The 15222-nt window shown below is 55.5% G+C and overlaps 1 protein-coding gene across 1 annotated transcript in view; it reads left to right on the forward strand.

The window, feature by feature from the left end:
- Positions 1-8239: 8239 nt before the first annotated feature.
- Positions 8240-15222, forward strand: part of ZFAT (zinc finger and AT-hook domain containing) — a 46464-nt gene continuing 39481 nt past the window's right edge. Inside the window, exon 1 of the mRNA XM_081111372.1 lies at positions 8240-8414. Within this exon, the coding sequence (XP_080967498.1) occupies positions 8255-8414 (160 nt within the window). The 5' untranslated portion in view covers positions 8240-8254. The remainder of the gene's footprint in view (positions 8415-15222) is intronic.

Consider the following 15222-nt stretch of genomic DNA (forward strand, 5'->3'; position numbering starts at 1 on the left):
GCTAAGTGTCTGACCGGTTGCTATGATGTGCATTGACCACCAAGCGACAGACACTCAACGCAGGAGCTGCCGAGCTGCAGTGACTTGGCAGGGCAGTTCTCGGGTGATGCACCCCAAAACCAGAGAGGAGGGAGCCCGATTCCTCCCGGGGCCGTGCGATTCCACCTTTGGCCGTGGGTTATGTTGTTGTGTTCCACACCCTGGATGACAGCAACTTCTTGCACTCTGGGACCCCTCGGGGGATGTTGCAGGCCAGGCCGAGGGACCCCACCTGCTGGAGGGACCCCGCTCACTCCGAAGACGCCCTTCGAGCCCCGGCGCCACTCCAGGTGCGGCTGGTTGGGCAGGGACCCCGGGAGGTTGGCCCCAGGGTGTGTCCAACCCGTCTCGCCCAGTCCCACCAGCCACCTTCTGATTAATTTCCTTTAAATGTGCACAAATGCGTGCAGCGGGGCACCGGTGTAAAAAACCCACAAAAACCCTGCAGTCACTTTAAATTATTCCCACGAACAAAATTATTTATGTTCCTGGAGGCGGGTCTGTGCCGTACTCGTTTCCGAACATGCCCAGCTGGCTCAGTGTGTGATTTATGTTGCACATTCATTAAGTGTGGAATTGTGAGATTAATACACACAAGTTAAAGTTACTTCTTTCCCTAATCAGAACAGAATAGCTCAGGTGTTTGGGAAGTACACCTAATGTCTGAGTCCCCAGGAAGCGGGGAGCGGGCTGGGGGCTGCGAGGGGGCGGAGGCGGCGGGAGAGTCTCCTTTCCCCGCGGCTCTTTCCGCTTGAATGGAAAGGTCTCTTCTGGGGAAGGACCTTCGACAGGTTTGAATATCAAAGGCAGTTCTTTCTCCTAGAATTAATTTTCAAGTTCAGAACACTGCATCACCGAGGCGGGGCTCAGCCTTTCACTAAGGTTTGCAGACGGATCTGCGTGTCTCTGACCTCGGCCTGCAGTTCCGCCCCGGCTGTTACTCCATCTCCCTCCAGGACGGCCCCGGGGGCCCGGAGCGCACAGCCGGCTTCCGGGCCGGACAGCGATGAGTGGAGATGTGTCCCTGGGCGGCCTCTGCCGAGCAGTGCGGGCAGGGACTCGGGTCGGCCAGGGCTAAGTGTCCCGGCCCTTCACCTTCAGCAGTGAGGGAAAGGTGGGTCAGCCGCACCAAGGGACCGAGAGAAACCCAGACAGCGAAACTGGAAACGCGGGGCCGGTGGCGCGGTGGCCGTGGGCACTGCTGTCCCCTCACACCCTGCACAGTGGGAGAGGACTCGGCACATAGAAATTAGTTATTTCTATTCATTTTTAAAAATGTGCTTTTTATTGTTGATAGTATTACAGGTGCCGCCCATTTCTGCCTCTTTACCGCCTTCCTCCCAGCCCCCCCCCCCCCCCCCCAGGTCTTCACAACCCTATGAGCACATTTAAAAATACATATATATATATTTAGTGATTTCCGAGAGGGAGAGTGAGAGAGACAGACACGTCAATGATGAGAGAGAATCACTGATAGGCTGCCTCTTGCACAGCCCCACTGGAGATCCAGCCCACAACCCGGGCACGTGCCCCAGCCGGGAATCGAACCGTGACCTCCTGGTTCATAGGTTAATGCTCAACCACTGAGCCATGCCGGTCGGGCAGTACATTTTGTGTGTAACATGGATGTGATCCCAGAGACGTGGTCACTCTAGAGGCAGCTGTGATGACAGAAGGCTACATGGGGGGTGAGGGGGGCTCCCGACATCCTCAGAGCTAACCACACATCTGCTGGGGTCCTGCTGGCACTTAGGGAATGGGGGCTGCTCCTACTTACATGAAGTGTTTGGGGTGTTTTCCCTTCGGCAGTGACAGTGTTAAATGTGCGCCTGCCCAGGGCTCTCACTGGGAGCGGGCTGAGAAATAACTTCAGGAGAATGACGCCAAGTTGCAGCACAGAAGACATGTGGATGCCTAACATTAAAGTGCCGCCGCGGGCCCAGCCTTAATTCTAGCCGAGCCCCAGCATTTCTCATGTTATTTTGTTAATCCAGTTTCAGCAAAGGAACACTCGCAGGATTTCTCTCTTGCTTTTAATAAAAATGTTAACTCGGTGAGCTGTGGAAGGTGGCGCGCTCGTCGGCATTTTATGAGAGTCATGATGATCATACCACAAATTAGGGCGTGCATTGATTGGGAATGCTGCCCCTGAGCCTCAGAGCTGGGGGGCCCATGGAGATTATTTGTGGGTTGGGGAGGGTGGGGTGTGGGGGGAGGACAGGTTCACAGGGGTCTCTCCAGGCTGTAGGGAGCTGGGTGCTGGGTGGGCTGTCCCACGTCCTTGTGTTGGTCCGGGTGACTCTGTCCATCTGTCTTCCCAGCCTCTGGATGAGGCCTGAAGACCAATTCCGCTTTAAAGCATCCGAAGGCCTCCTCTGTTAGGGCACCCCGTCTCTCAGGGGGAAAACGAAGGCCTGAGGATGTTCAGAGGCTCACACAGCGTCCCCTGCACTGGGGGCGAGCCAGTCGGGGGCTGGGGGCCCCGGGCCCTGCCTCAGGTAGGTGCCTGTCCAACTGCTTCTGGGAGGTCACTGAGCTGGACACGTGGCACTCACGGTGTCCCGCAGCCCCCCACAGCCCTGTGCAGATGTGGACATGGAAGCCCCACGGGCCAAACACCTGTGTCAGGGGCACGGGGCTGCTGGGGCTCAGGTGGTCTCTGGTCTGGGCCTCGGGGCCTTCTCTGACCCACCGTGTCGTTTTAAATAACATTCACCTGCACATCAGAATCTGTTCCCCCCAAATCTTCTACTTTACACTTCCCCCTGTACATTTTTAACAATTGATATGACTGCCCTGGCTGGTGTGGCCAAGTGGATAGAGCGTCGGCTTGGAGACTGGAGGGTCCTGGGTCTGATTCCGGTCAAGGGCACGGACCTCCGTTGCAGGCTCCTCCCCGCCCGGGCCCTGTTCCGGGCACGTGCAGGAGGCAACCAATCGAAATGTTTCTCTCACATCGATGTTTCTGTCTTGCCCTCTCTCTTCCACTCTCTCTAAAAGATCAATGGAAAGACATCCTTGGATGAAGAGTAACAAAAATAAAAATTAAAAAATTGATGAGTTGCATGTAGAGAAGTGTGTGCAGAATAGACGGACAGCTCCGTGCGGCTCCAGTGAGTGCAGGGTGTAGTGCCCCGGCCGGCCACCAGAGGGCGCCGCTAGCACGTGTATGGTGCCCGCCCATGAATGAATGAGGGTCCTGTGTTTGGTGTTGGTGTTTTTGCTCTGGGAGAGTGGATAGCGCCCCCATCCGGCAGGCGCGTTCTCCAGCTCCCTGCTGCCCTGCGATGGATTGCTGTAGTAAATCCTAACAGGCGGACAGCAAAGCCCCCTTTCGCAGTAGCCCTTCTTAGTTGTAATTAACTGTTCGAACTGTCTCTGTAACCATGATGCCAACTTCAGATTGGGGACCAAGGCTTGCGTTCCTCACAGGGACCAGCTCGCCTGTGACAGGAAATAGCGCATTTCCCCTGGCACGGTGCTGGCCGCTGGGTGGGTGGGCGGACGGGCGGGCAGGCAGAGATGCGGTCAGCGTGGAAGGTCAGCTGGGTCAAGTGTGGACTTTTTATCTGGCTGGGCTCCTGGGCAACTCATGAACTTCTCTGTGCCCAGCGTTCTCCCTGAAATGGGGCAGATGGGGGTGGTGCTGGGGGTGGGGGTGATGATGGCCGATCGCCTGCCGGGCACTTCCCAGGACAGCAGGAGTCAGGTGCAGTCACAGCAGCGACGCTCTGGGCCCACAGAGGAGGCAGTCCGAGGCCATCCTGCAGCCGGGGCGGCCGGGGAGGTTGGGTGCCACTCTGAGTCGTGAAACTTAAGCTTTTCCTTCTCACGGCTGACACGTGGGGATCCCAGAGCGTCCGGCTCGGGGAGCTCCTGGCCTTCCCTGCCCGGCCTCCCCGAACCACGGCCCTCTGGTACTGGGCACGGTGCTCCGCGGGCCCGTGCACCACATTCGGGTCTGATCTGGCTCTTCGTGGCGGGGTGGGTGAGCGAGGAGCTTGCCGTGCCCCTGGGCTCTCCCCGGACCAGGAGCTGCCGCCCCCTCCAGAGGCGCCTGGGTTGCCTGCCTAACCTGGAATTTGCCTTCCCCTCTCGACACACAAGGCTGAGGTGTGTGCTGCCCCCCAGGCCAGCCGTGCCCCTGCCGGCAGGCGTTCCCGCTCCTCACTGCCCTTGCCCTGCCTCTGCTGTGCTGCCTGCTCCTGGACTATTTCAACTCCCTTCCTTCCCCCAGAAGCCTTCCCCGGTGCCCCAGCCACAGGGAGGTCTGCGTCCGCCACATGCTCTCCTGCGGCAGGCATGTGGTTGGCATGTTCTCCTGTAGACACATGCACATCCACGCATGCACCCACAGCTGCTTTCCTGCCTGGAGTTCAGTGACCATGTAGCTTTGGTGCCACACAGGCCCGGAGCTGGTCTGTTGGGTCCCCGTTCCCTCCTCTGTCACGTGGGATAATACCTTCACAGCTGCCTTGCTAGCAGGGCCGTGGGACACCCACGGGGGCTCGTTTCATGTATAGATTCGTACGTTTGTCATGAGTTTTCAGCAAATGGTAGTTGAGTGTCCTGTTCCGACAAAATCAGTGTATTATGGCCACTACTGACAGGGGGCGCAAGTGTCTTAAGGAAGGGGTGCCTGTAGGGCCAGCCAGGGCCCTGCTGTCAGGGTCCCTGTGAGGAGGAGTGTGGACGTGCCCAGCACTCAGAAAAGGTTCTCCTCCTCCCCTCCCCGGAAGTCGGGGTGCAGGGTACTGCTGGGGTACTCCCAGAAGTGGGGCTCCCGCCGGACGGCGTGGTTGAGGGTGCCGAGTGGGGCGTGGGGCCTTATGAGGGGAGAGCAGGGGTGGGCGTCGGGCTCTCCCCAGTCCGCGGCCAGCCTCCCCGGCTCCAGGCCATGCGGTGGGTGCTGGGCCTGGAACCTGCAGCGCTGCTGAATTTCCTTGGTCCCGTGACTCACCTTCAGCATCTCTGCCACCGGAGGCGCCTCTCCCTGCTGTGATGATGAGCCTTCGTTTATCGGGTGGTGTTTCTCTCAGCTAGTGGTGTGTGCAGCGGGGCCTCGTGAGGGAGAGGTCTTGGGTTTGAGGAAATACAATAAAACCATCTCACGGGATTGTTGTGAGGGTTACCCAGGCGGGCGGGAGCCTTGCTGGGTGCCAGCGCCGGAGGGTTTACCTGGCGTGAGCTTCCTGCTCGTTACTCTTCCTCTGTGAATCCCGTTACTTGGTTACAGCAAGTCCCCAGTACGTGTGACGATGACGTGACACGGGGTGTATCCGTAGCTGGTTAAGAGTTTGTAGAGTAGCCCGGCCGGTGTGGCTCAGTGACTGAGTGTTGACCTGTGAGCCAGGAGGTCAGGGTTTGATTCTGGTCAAGGGCACATGCCTGGGTTGCAGGCTCCATCCCCAGTGGGGTGTGTGCAGGAGGCAGCCGATCAGTGATTCTCTCTTATTATTGATGTTTCTATCTCTCTCTCTCCCTCTCCCTTCCTCTCTGAAAGCAATAAAAAGATATTTAAAAAGAAGTTCTGTAAAATAAACGAAATGGAAGGAAAATGGTTGGTCCTATTCCCAGCCTTTCTCCCTGAAGATAAAGGAATAAGGTATTTTAAATTGTACTGAGCTGTGCAATGTGTGGCTGTGTTTGTGGACGTGAAGCAGAATGGCTCTACGTTGCTCAATATCCCCACTCCCCCTGGGAAGCTGCCAGCTGTGGAGAGCGGCTACAGCGTTTGGACAGGTTCAAGCCTCGGACTAATGAGAAGGCACGGTCCTCTCGTGGCAAAGCCACGTGCAAATCCCAGCACAATGACAGCCAAAGGCTATGGTTGTGAGCTTGACCTTATGGTCCGAACCTGTGGTCCCACGTGGCTGAGTGATATGGGCTTCGGGAGGTGCAGTAAGTGCTGCCAAAACAGAGCTTGACCAGGTGCATGTAATTGAGTGGATTTGAAACCCCCGAGAACATTGTAAACATCTTGACCTCGCCCTTACTTTGCCTCGTGGCATCTGCTATAAAATAAAGACTCGCCGTGCAGGCGGTGGCGCTGTCTCTCCATCCGAGAGCAGCGTCCCACCCAGCCCCAGCTTCCTTCTCTTGTCTGTCTTCTTTAATCCTTCACCTTCCCCCGGCCGCCCCCCCTCAGGTTCACCCCTGGCCACTGGCCCTGCTCTCTGGATTTAATAACCTCGGGGCAGGTGAGGAACAAGGAGCAGAAACGCAGCTCTGGGAGGACCAGCCTCCCTCCCCCCCGGGGGAGACGATGGAACGGACGGAGCTGTGGTGCCCAGCGCGCCTTCGAGCTAATCAATCCCACGGAGCAGAGAGGGTGATTTATACGGATCAGGGATGAAGGGAGAGACTTTTAAAAAAGCTATCGCTTCTGAGTAACGTCACTTAATAGTCTAATGATGTGGCACTCCATCATCTGTGGCTGCTGATAGATGCTTAGCTCGGCCACGGCCATCGTTGCTCTCACACCGCAGCGCCCTTGTTGCGGGAGGACGGCGGTGGGCGGGTGGGGCTCCCGCTACAGGTGGGGAAGGTGCTCACAGCGGTGTGGGGTGCACAGCCAGTGTCCCCGATCCCATCCCCTCCATCCTGAGAGCTGGGGAGGGGGCCTCAGGGCTGGGCACGCTCCAGAGGAAGCTTGCTGGGCCCAGAGGAAGGGGTGGGACCTGCCGGCTCCCAGTGACCCTGCCCAGAGGCCCCGGGGCCCAGCCCACCGCCTGGGACCTGGGAGCCCATCCCAGCTCATGACCTTCTCCAGGGAGGAGCGGGGTCGGAGGCCCCACGTGTTCCTGGGCCCCCAGACCGAGTGGTGTCAGAGGTCACAGGACCCGGCTGATTGCAAGTCGGAGTTCGGGAGCCAGGCCTTGTGGATGCGGCTGTTTTAAGGCTTTCCTTTTACTAGCACAGAGGAGCTAACACTGGTGGGCAGTTCACGGGCCCGAGTGGTCAAACCCGCACTCCGGGCTTCCCTTTTGCTCAGGAGGACTGCGCGCTACTTGGGCCTAAGAGGCGTCCACATGGTGCCTCCTCCTCACCGTGAGCTGGCAGCACGGTCACGCTTCAGGGGACGAGGCCCGTCTTTCTCACATTCGTCTGCTCTAACGCGGGAAATCGCCCCTTTGTTGGCATTTTGGCAGGTTATCATCCTTCATCCCTGGGAGTGCTCGGGCTTTTACCGTCTGCACGGGACTCTGCGGACGCCTCTGAGCCGTTCCCTCCGCACCAGGCCCAGCGCAGTCCCAGGCTGCGTGTGTGTGTGTGTGTGTGTGTGTGTGTGTGTGTGTGAGGGAGTGCTGTGCACGCTGCCAGCCCCGGGCTCCGGAACCCAGGCTGCCCGGCCGTGCAGGTGTCTGAAACTTGAACAAAGGTCGCATCGCTAGCCAAGCAGAGCCGGCTCCTTCCAGACTGGCACCCGGGGTTCCTTAGGAATGTTTCTCTCTCATCGAGGTTTCTCTCTCTCCCTCCCTTCCTCTCTCTAAAGCCAATAAGAAATACTTAAAACATTCTAGCTTTTCATGGTCATTGGATCCTAAGTTTAATGTTCTTACCTGTGCCTGTAATTTATCAGGCTCGGAAATCAGGGGCTTGTCCCCAGCCCGTCTTGCTGTCTAGCACAGTGGGTGAACATCACGGACTCTCGGTAGATAATTGTGGACGGTGATGACACCTGAAATAGGAAGTGAGTGGCTTAGAAAGGCGACAGATCCCGTCCTCCTTGTTCCTGGTGTCCGAGCCAGCCAGTGGGACGGTGTCTTGGCGCTTGAGAAATGCTCCTTTGATCGGTTCCTCCTCGCACCTCATTTAAGGGAGTGCAGCTGGAATACCTCATCGCCGCCAGGGCAGCGCATTCATTTGAAGTTGGGTATAATTCTTCACGTTCCCTGCTCGTTTTTACGCTGCCGTGTCCTTGCTGAAAGCTAGGCTGCGGAGCAGCTTTGGGTAGCAGGGAGTCCATAACGGACTTGATCCAGAAGGACCGAAGTTCTGAAAACGGAGGGAAGAACTCTCCGGCAGGTGCCACGGGAAGTTGGATGGGAGCTGCCTGGCCCTGCAGGTGTCCACGAGAGAGACGCCAGGTGGGAGGCGGGCGTCTGCTCCAAAGGGTAGCCTTCAGGATTTCTCTTAGGTGGACGGAGGGATCATTGTTTCTGTGAAGGTGAAATAACATGTATTTTTTCTCACAGAAAACCCGGCCATCTTCATGTGTAAATGCTGTAACCTTTTCTCACCAAGTCAGTCGGAGCTCCTCTCCCACGTGTCTGAGAAGCACGCAGAAGAAGGGGTTAATGTTGATGAGATCATCATCCCCCTGAGGCCTCTGAGTACACCCGAACCTGCCCACCCAAACAAAGCTGGAGATGGTAAGGGGGCCGCACCCACGGATGTGTGTCTGTGACGATAGTGCTGAGTTGCTCTCAAATCCTTTGATTCTAGGTTTCCGTCTGGTGTCTGGGTTTTGTCTGATGGGCATAGAAACGTGGAAAATCTAAATATCTAACCCAGAAGGCACAATAACTGTCTAATTGTGGATCTGCTCAAATAAGATTGTGTTTGAATTCCCTGTCCCTTTAGTTGCCTGGTCAGTAGATGGATGAACGATTGAATGAATGAATGAGTGAATGAATGAACAAGTGAATGAACGAATGAATGAGTGAGTGAATGAACGAGTGAATGAATGAGTGAATGAGTGAGCGAATGAATGAATTAGTGAATGGATGGAGGTGGCATCATCCAGCAGATTAAAAAGCACGCGCTGTTGTCAGATAGGCTGTGGCACCCACGAGCGGCAGTCCCTGAAGCTTCCCTCAGCGTCACTTTGCTCACCTGGAAGGTGAGGCAGATTGGCTGGCGCAGGCGGCTGGGAGGGTTACGTCAGAGAACATGGCTGCAGCTCCTGGATGCCGCTTGGCATCGAGAGGAACAGTAAAGGGAAGCTGTTCTTAGAACATACATGATGCCTAGCATGCACGATACATATTAAAAACAGCATTTCTGAACTGATCACACACACTTGGAACAAGGATTCAAATCGCCAGAAGCTTTGATCCGCACAGACTCCTTCGTGGGCAGGGTCAGTGTGCGCGGTGAGGTATACCATGTGCCTGCCCAGGCGTCCCTGCGGCCTGGCCTCCGATGCAGCCGGTGGGTGGGCAGAGAAATCGTGCAGGCCAGGTAACCAGGTTCCCACAGACAGAGCCGAGCGGCACAGGAGGAGCAGCTGCAAACAGGAGTTGGCAGAGGCCCCCACAAAACTGTTTTTATTTGGGGAGACAGTGAGCACCAGTCTCCTCTGCAGAAGCCCGGCGGTGGCCGTGAGCCCCCCCAGGGTTCATGGCCACACTAATGAGCCAGTTGCTCTTTCCTGGGAATTATCAGACGCGTTTCTAATAAGCAGGCTGGCTTATTGATCACCTGTCTGGCTCAGTGGCCGAGGAGAAACTCAGACAGGAAGTGCTGTGGTTATTGAGTCCCCCGGACGTTCCCAGGGCTCAGAGCCCCGCACCCGGTAGAGCGGTAAGTCGCCGAGACAATAGGAGGAGCTGTTCTGGCCGCTGTCAGCGCGTCAGGGGAGCACGAAGACCCAGCACTGAGCAGTCATGGTGCACGAGGAGGACAAGCAGCATTTCTCTCCTGGTCGAGTTCCTCAGCCCAGCCTGGCCTGTGAGACCGCCCTCTCCCCCCAAGAATGCAGCTGGGCAGTCACACATGCTCACGTCTCGCCTGGTGTTCACATGTGATGCTCTCTGCTTTGGGGAGAGGGAAGGTGACAGAGGTCTATGTTGGGCACCAAAACTCTACAAAATAATCCAGTTAGAAATAAAGGCCAAGACCTGAAAGACATTTTCCCAAAGATGATGTCCAGATGGCGACAGGTACATAAAAGGTGCCCATGACCAATCATGAGGGCAGTGAGAACCGGCGCTAGCTACTGTGAGATAGCGCCTGGCACCTGCTAGAAGGGCTGTCAGCAGCAAGGCGAGCGATCATGAGCTGGCGAGGGCGTGGGGAGGGTCCCTGGTGGAGGGAATGTGCTTGGGGCAGCCACTGTGGAGAAAGCGGTATGGCGGTTCCTCGAGAATGAAAAACAGGACTGCCATGGGGTCCGGCAGGCCCTCTGCTGGGCATGTATCCCCAGGAAATGGAATCAGCCTCTCAGAGATAACAGCTCCCCCCCCCCCCCCCCCCGCCAATGTCCACTGCAGTGGGAGGCACAATAGACGAGCTATGGAAACCTCTTCAGTGTCGATGGCGAGACGAGTGGGTTTGGAAAATGTCACACACAAACACGCGAACGTTATTCAGCCATAAAAACATAAGGGAATTCTTCCTTTGGCAACATGGATGAATCTGGAGGACATTATGCCAAGCAGAATAAGCCAGACACAGAGACAGACCCTGTGTGGTCTCACTTGCACATGGAATGTAAACTCGCAGAGTTCATGGAGCCGGAGAGCAGAACACTGGTGGCCAAGGGGGGATGGGAGGTGTTGATCCAAGTGTACAAATTTTCAGCCCGGCTGGTGTGCTCAGTGGTTAAGGCATCTTTACATAGGGAAGTCACGTTAGACCAAATAATACAGTTTTCTTTGTTGTTGTTAATCCTCACCCGAGGATATTTTCTCTGTTGATTTTTAGAGAGAGTGGAAGGGAGAGGCTGAGAGAGAGAAAAACATTGATTCGAGAGAGACACATCGATTGGTTGCTTCCCACACGCACCCCGACTGGGGCCAGGGTTCAAGCCTGCAACCGAGGTACGTGCTCTTGACCGGAATTGAACCCGAGATCCTTCAGTCCATGGGCTGATGCTCTAATCCAGTGGTTCTCAACCCTGGCTGCACATTAGAATCACCTGGGAATCTTTTTAAAATCCTGATTTCTGGGCCTCATCCTCCGGAAACTATGTTTCTTTGTTATGGGATGGGGCCACAAAACAAAGGCCCAGAAATCAGGATTTTAAAAAGATTCCCAGGTGATTCTAATGTGCAGCCAGGGTTGAGAACCACTGCTCTAATCACTGAGCACTGGCCAGGGCTATACCATTTGTGTTTGTCAATGATTTCTTTATAAAACTGAGCTGGGGGGTGGGGGGTGGGGGGGATGTGAATCTCCCCGTGCCAGTGCCTGGACGCTCTGCCAGCCCACCCCGGGCCACCCAGTCTGGGAGTAGGTCTGGCTCATCCCCGTCACCTTGTAGGAGGAGCCTCAGTGCACCTGCAGCCGCCTCCCCTCCCCGCTGAGCGGTCAGGATGCCTGGGCTTCCCAGAGTGTAGCTGCTCAGATAGACGGGATCAGACCTTCAGAACTTCAGGTGTGAGCCCGGCCAGCTTTGCTCAGTGGTTGAGTGTCGACCTATGAACCAGGAGGTCACGAGCACAGGCCTGGGTTGTGGGCTCCATCCCCAGTATGGGGCGTGCAGGAGGCAGCCGATCAATGATTCTTTCTCATCACTGATGCTTCTATCTCTCTCTCCCTCTCCCTTCCTCTCTGAAATAACATATGTAGATAGATATAGATATAGGTAGATATTTATATAAAGGAACTTTAGGTGTGTGTATACCCGCCTCAGGTTGAACATCTGTGAACGCAGGAAAATGCACAGTCTCTTTTAAAATCCATACGGCAGGTAGCCGTCTTCCAGATTCCCACGGAAAGAACTTGGCGAAATTCTGTTACAAAGCAGCTCATTCTCCTTGTATCCGGCTTTGCTTATTAAGATTTTCTTCCTGCTAAAATGCAGTGTGAGTCAGAGATAAAGTAATTTGAATTTTTCATTCCGTTTATAAATCATAAATGAACAAGTGATAATAGGGCAGATGCCTTTCCCATGGGATGGGTGTTCCATAAGGCGCATGTGTCCTGGCTCCCCCCCTTCCCTCCTTACTGCTGGTCAGGGATAGATAGCCCCGTCCCCCGGCCTTGGTCCCAAACCCTCCCTCCTCCTGGGGGCCCACCTCCCCCGTCTCCCCCTCCGTGAGCCCCCAGGCCCAGGGCCTCCCTCTGGCCATCCTGCAGGCCCTGGCCCATCGCTCTGCCTGGGGGCCTGGGGGCCTGGCAGGTCTTTGCCCCGTCCCCTGCCTGTTCCTCAGGCTCAGGCAGCTCGAGGTCGCCTCTGGGAACTCGTCCCTCGGCCTGGGGCGGGGGTAGGAGGTCTTCTCTGGGCTCCTGCAGCCCCACCAACACCCCAGTTCTGTCCTCCGGATGCATCCCGTCCCTCTCCTCTCTCCTGCTCGTCAGGGACGCCGGGGGAAGGCGGTTTCCGCTCTCTGGTCCCAGGTGTAATCAAATTCTTACCACCGAGCTACTTCCATAAATTATTTTCCTTATTAACTAATTTGCTTCTGACTCAATTCTCCTGGAATCATTTTCTGTGTATGCGAAGACTGGGTGCCTGTGTCATTTAATTTGCAAAGGTGTTTCTCGTGGCTTTAATAGCTCAGACGCTTTAATATGAGAAGATTCCTTCCGAAGTCTTTTAGTCAGAACGCCCAGCCCTCCTTTCCTCTGTGCAGGCCCATGGAATTCGAGGCTGGCGGAGGCTTAGTTCCTCTCCAGCGATTTCCATTCAGGTTTAACCTTCACAAAGCATTTTAGCTTGAGAGATACTTAATTAGACCTTTAACTGAGCGGTAATTGATTTATCATTTTGGTCTCCCTTTACAACACAAAGGTCCCGAAGTCCTCTGGCTTATTTTACAGCCTTTTCATCTTCTCAGGCTGCCGGAGGGCCCTCCTTCCTTCTCCTGCTTCCTAATCAAACCTGCTGTGGTCCCAGAAAAAACGGCCTCATGGGCCCAGCTCCTGTGCATAGGTATGTGTGAGTATAAGAGAATGTGTGAGTGTGCATATGGGTGTGTGTGAGTGTGTATATGGGTGAGTGTGTGTGTGAGTGTGCATATGGGTATATGTGAGTGTGTATATGGGTGAGTGTGTGAGTGTGTATATGGGTGTGTGTGTATGTGATTGTGTATATGGGTGAGTGTGTGTGATTGTGTATATGGGGGTGTATGTGAGTGTGTATATGGGTGTGTGTGTGTGATTGTGTATATGGGTGAGTGTGTGTGATTGTGTATATGGGGGTGTGTGTATGTGTATATGGGTGAATGTGTGTGTGTACACATTTGTTTGTCCTGAGGGAGGCTGGGCAGCTGGGCTTGCCGGAGGGGGAATTTCTGTGGGTCTCCGGAGAGCCTGTTTGGCTCCTATCCATCTGTCCCTCTAACCATCTGAGCTTCAGTTCAGGGTCGGCTGGAAATCACTGCCAGGGAGGTGGACTGTCCGGCCTGCCCCTGCTCGTGTTCCAGGTTCTTCTAGATCAGGGGTCCTCAAACTACGGCCCGTGGGCCACATGCAAATACAAATATTGTATTTGTTCCCGTTTTTTTACTTCCAAATAAGATATGTGCAGTGTGCATAGGAATTTGTTCATAGTTTTTTTTTAAACTATAGTCTGGCTCCAACAGTCTGAGGGACAGTGAACTGGCCCCCTGTTTAAAAAGTTTGAGGGCCCCTGTTCTAGATCCTCCAGTTGGTTTGAGCAGAGATCGAGCCGCAGGGGCACTGGCAGCTGGCCGGCCGTGGCCTGAGGCGTCACGGAGCCCTTGGTGTGTGATCTGCTGTAAAACGAGGAAATCAGGGAACAGGGCCCTGAAGGACAGAACCTCGAGGGCCCACATGATCCAACAGCGGCCTGGCCGGGAGGGGCCAGCTCCTTCAGAGAGAGCCCGTCGGATGCTAACGGCCGTGTCCGCCACGTGAACAGCTGCCACTGATGGGCCGCGGGGCCAGCATTTTGGTGGATTTCTCATATTAACTGACTCTATAACGTGGAGTCGGTTGCGTCTGTTTTCACGGTAGAAACGGAGGCTCGGGGGGGTCAGAACCCAGGTCGGCCCCACCGCAGCCGCGTTCTCAGCACCCCGCATGCTGGCCACGGGGCCTGCCCAGGGCCCACCGCGGGGAGTGGGGAAGCCCAGATCCAGGCTGCGGGTGCGGCGGCTGCTTCGGCCCCCGCTCAGCCGTGGGGACGCGTGTTTCCGTTCCCCGTCTGAAAATTACATGGGCTGCGCCATCTCTACAGGCTTCTATGAGGCGAAGATGAGCTAATGGCTGGGAAAGGGCCTTGCGACTTGAGTGATGTACATTCTTGATGATGTGGGGCTCTTGCTTTCATCGCGCTCACCTTGTCTTTGATTAAATAAAACCCTTTGGCGGGCCCTCTCTGCCCCTTGCTAGCATTGGGCCTGGGTCTGCGAGGACTGTCCTCTGGCTGTGGGTGTGGTCTCCACACTGTGGATGTGGGACGGGGTGGAGATGCACTTTGCTCGCCCCTTTCTTCCTGTTAGAAACTCGGGCCATAGAAATGAATTATTGTCCAAATGTTACAAAAACGAGTAGGGAGGGTAATTCATTCAGGTGATACAGGCCACAGATGCCTCCTGCAGGTGGGATGCCAGCCGGGCGGTGCCCACTCCCTGCGGCCAAGTCACGTCACCTGGGACCACGCCTCTCCACGTCAGCGCAGCACGATGCTCAGCCCTCTTTCTTTATAAATGTTTTCATTGATGTTAGAGAGGAAGGAAGAGGAAGAGAGAGAAATATCCATGAGAGAGAAACAAGGATGGGTTGCCTCCTGCACGCCCCCTAGTGGGGACCGAGTTCAAAAACCTGGCCTGTGCCCTGACCTGGAATCCCACCCTGGGAGTCTTGGTGCCTGGGACATCATGCATTCCACTGAGCCACACCAGCCAGGGCTCGCTCACCCTCTCCATCCCCACCTCCACTCTGGAGACGAATGCCTTAACAGCGAATGCTGTTTCAGAAGAAATGGAAGTTGTGATATGACTTGAAACTTGCTCTGAAGCAGCTCTGACCCTGACATTTAAATCTCTGGGTCGCTGGGAACCTCGAGAAATATTAGGTCTCTAGTCCTCCGATTTGCGGTTTCAGATTATAATTATTTTTTCTCTTTTTGGATCAGAACAGTTTGGCTGCGATAATTACGAGGCCTTAAATAATCGGACTAGCTGTGCACTGCGCTCAGAGCATGAAAAGCCTCGCCGCCTCCGAGCACCCTCCACAGAGGCGTCCTCGCTGGTGTCTGAGCCTGGGTCTCAGTGCGGACGGGGACCGGGGCTGGTGGTGCCCCCGCTACAGAAGCAGCCTGTGCAG

The sequence above is a fragment of the Myotis nattereri genome, assembly GCF_964212035.1.
Source record: "Myotis nattereri genome assembly, chromosome: 17".
In the NCBI taxonomy this organism is placed as follows: Eukaryota; Metazoa; Chordata; class Mammalia; order Chiroptera; family Vespertilionidae; genus Myotis; species Myotis nattereri.